The 1,865-nt window shown below is 35.7% G+C and overlaps 1 protein-coding gene across 1 annotated transcript; it reads left to right on the top strand.

The window, feature by feature from the left end:
* The first annotated feature begins 646 nt into the window (after positions 1–646).
* Positions 647–1,648, top strand: LOC105265285 (activator of basal transcription 1). The gene is made up of 3 exons (XM_011302696.1): positions 647–972; positions 1,062–1,254; positions 1,333–1,648. Exons 1-3 carry the CDS (start codon positions 738–740, stop codon positions 1,610–1,612), a joined length of 708 nt encoding a protein of 235 aa, XP_011300998.1. The 5' UTR covers positions 647–737; the 3' UTR covers positions 1,613–1,648.
* Positions 1,649–1,865: the final 217 nt, after the last annotated feature.

The following is a 1,865-nucleotide window of genomic DNA, read 5'->3' as shown; positions in this document are numbered from 1 at the left end:
ACTGTTTTTAATATTGAACATTTATTATTTCAGATCGCGTTGAAGAATCGAGAGATGAAAACAGAGCTCTTGTTTTCGTCCAACGCCGGTGAGTCATTACAAACTTACCAATTCGTTCATTCTGCGATTTTCGGGTGTTATTCCCTGAGAAAAATCCAGCAGGCGAGCTGTTTTATTTTCTCTTCGTACTTTTCAAAAAATTGCGGATAATCTTCATGGCGAATTGCTAGTTATTTCCAATTCACAAATTCGTTCATTCTGTCGATTTTCTGGCGTTATTCCCTGAGAAAAAACCAGCAGGCGAGCTGTTTTATTTTCTCTTCGTACGTTTCGAAAAATTGCGAATATTCTTTATGATGAATTGCTAGGGTTTGGGGTGTGAATATTTCCTAAGAACCATTATCCTTTGATAGCCTTTGATAGGCTTGATAGGTGATGAAACGAATGAGAATATCTCACGTTGAAATAGCAGTTATATTATTAATTATACTAATATGATACTACTACGATAATGCAAGCAGAAGACCTGTAAAATGCAGCATTCATGATTGTTTACTTTCCTTGGAACATTATCTGATCTCGGGGTCTAGATAATTTCCGTATCTGAATCCCAGGCAGCTCTTCCATGTGTCGACACACGTGAGAAGCCATGCGCCTAACCTAAAACCTGAACGAACTGTTCACTGACACATCAAGTGTTTTTTCCTGCATTTTTTGACAATTAAAATCGTAAAAAAATGTCGAATGCAGAAGAATCGAGTCAGTCGACGTCTGACAATGATTTTCAAAGTGGTGCTAATACCCCTGAACCTGGTGCGTCCACCAAGGGTCTCAAAATCGAAAAGAAAAGAAAACGTGGAATTATTTATTTATCGAATATACCTAAATACATGAATGTGACGACTGTCAGAGAGATTTTTTCAAAATATGGTGAAGTGGGAAGAGTTTATTTACAATTGGGGAATAATGCAGGTAAGTGAAGCTCATAATAAAGAATAATTGAATTTTTTTATTTGAAATTTGAAAAGCAGAAGCACTCATAATAACAATTTAATCCTCAGATGATAAGAAAGATGGAAAAAAGCCAAAGAAAAAAAAGAAAGAGGCCTCGAGATATTTTACAGAGGGCTGGGTTGAATTTGAAAGAAAGAAAATAGCGAAATATGTGGCAGCAACACTGAACAATACGCAGATCTCCACCAGGAAAAAGAGTAAATTCTACGATATTATTTGGAACATAAAATATCTTCCACGGTATGTAAAAATAATCAAACAGCAAAAGAGAATGGAAACTTAGTCAGAAAACTAATCATTCAATTATTCATTTTTTAGATTCAAATGGGTTCATTTAAGTGAACGTTTGGCTTATGAAAAAGCTGTTCACAAGCAAAGATTGACCACAGAAATAGCCCAGGCCAAACGGGAGGTAAATTTCTTCTCCTACAACGTGGACAGGAGTAAGAAATTGAAAATTAAAGAGAAAAAGGGGGAGACTACGAATTTCGTCATGCCTGAGGTTAAACAGAGGGAGACAGACATGGAAATTAGGAAAAGGAAGAATGAGAATAGTAGTGAGGACCGTACGCAATTCCTTAAGTCACTGTTCAGCTGATTTTCTATGTACGAAATTAAACAGACTCATTTTTATGGCGACAACGTGGTTTTCTGGATTCATTCATTCACGTTGCCCTCAACATTGATTTAAAAAGGAATTCCAAGGAATGAAATGGGCTCTGACCGTTTTTATTCATTAATATAGTTGGAATCTCCTTCCAAATCAATATTCCGTCGTTCATTCAATCATTTTTCAGTAAGACACGAGGTATTCATAATTTAACATTATTTATTTCTTCATCCAAGTTTTT

The sequence above is a fragment of the Fopius arisanus genome, unplaced genomic scaffold (assembly GCF_000806365.1).
Source record: "Fopius arisanus strain USDA-PBARC FA_bdor unplaced genomic scaffold, ASM80636v1 scaffold00029, whole genome shotgun sequence".
NCBI classification, from domain to species: domain Eukaryota; kingdom Metazoa; phylum Arthropoda; class Insecta; order Hymenoptera; family Braconidae; genus Fopius; species Fopius arisanus.
The sequence above is the reverse complement of the archived record's forward strand: the minus strand, read 5'-3'. Positions and strand labels throughout refer to the sequence as shown.

What these genes read in the sequence shown, in the direction of transcription:
- LOC105265285 (XM_011302696.1), top strand. Translation starts at nt 738, where the DNA reads ATGTCGAATGCAGAAGAATCGAGTCAGTCGACGTCTGACAATGATTTT. An exon ending in ACAATTGGGGAATAATGCAG is followed by an intron (nt 973 to 1,061) that starts GTAAGTGAAGCT and finishes TTTAATCCTCAG; the next exon opens with ATGATAAGAAAGATGGAAAA. An exon ending in AACATAAAATATCTTCCACG is followed by an intron (nt 1,255 to 1,332) that starts GTATGTAAAAAT and finishes TTCATTTTTTAG; the next exon opens with ATTCAAATGGGTTCATTTAA.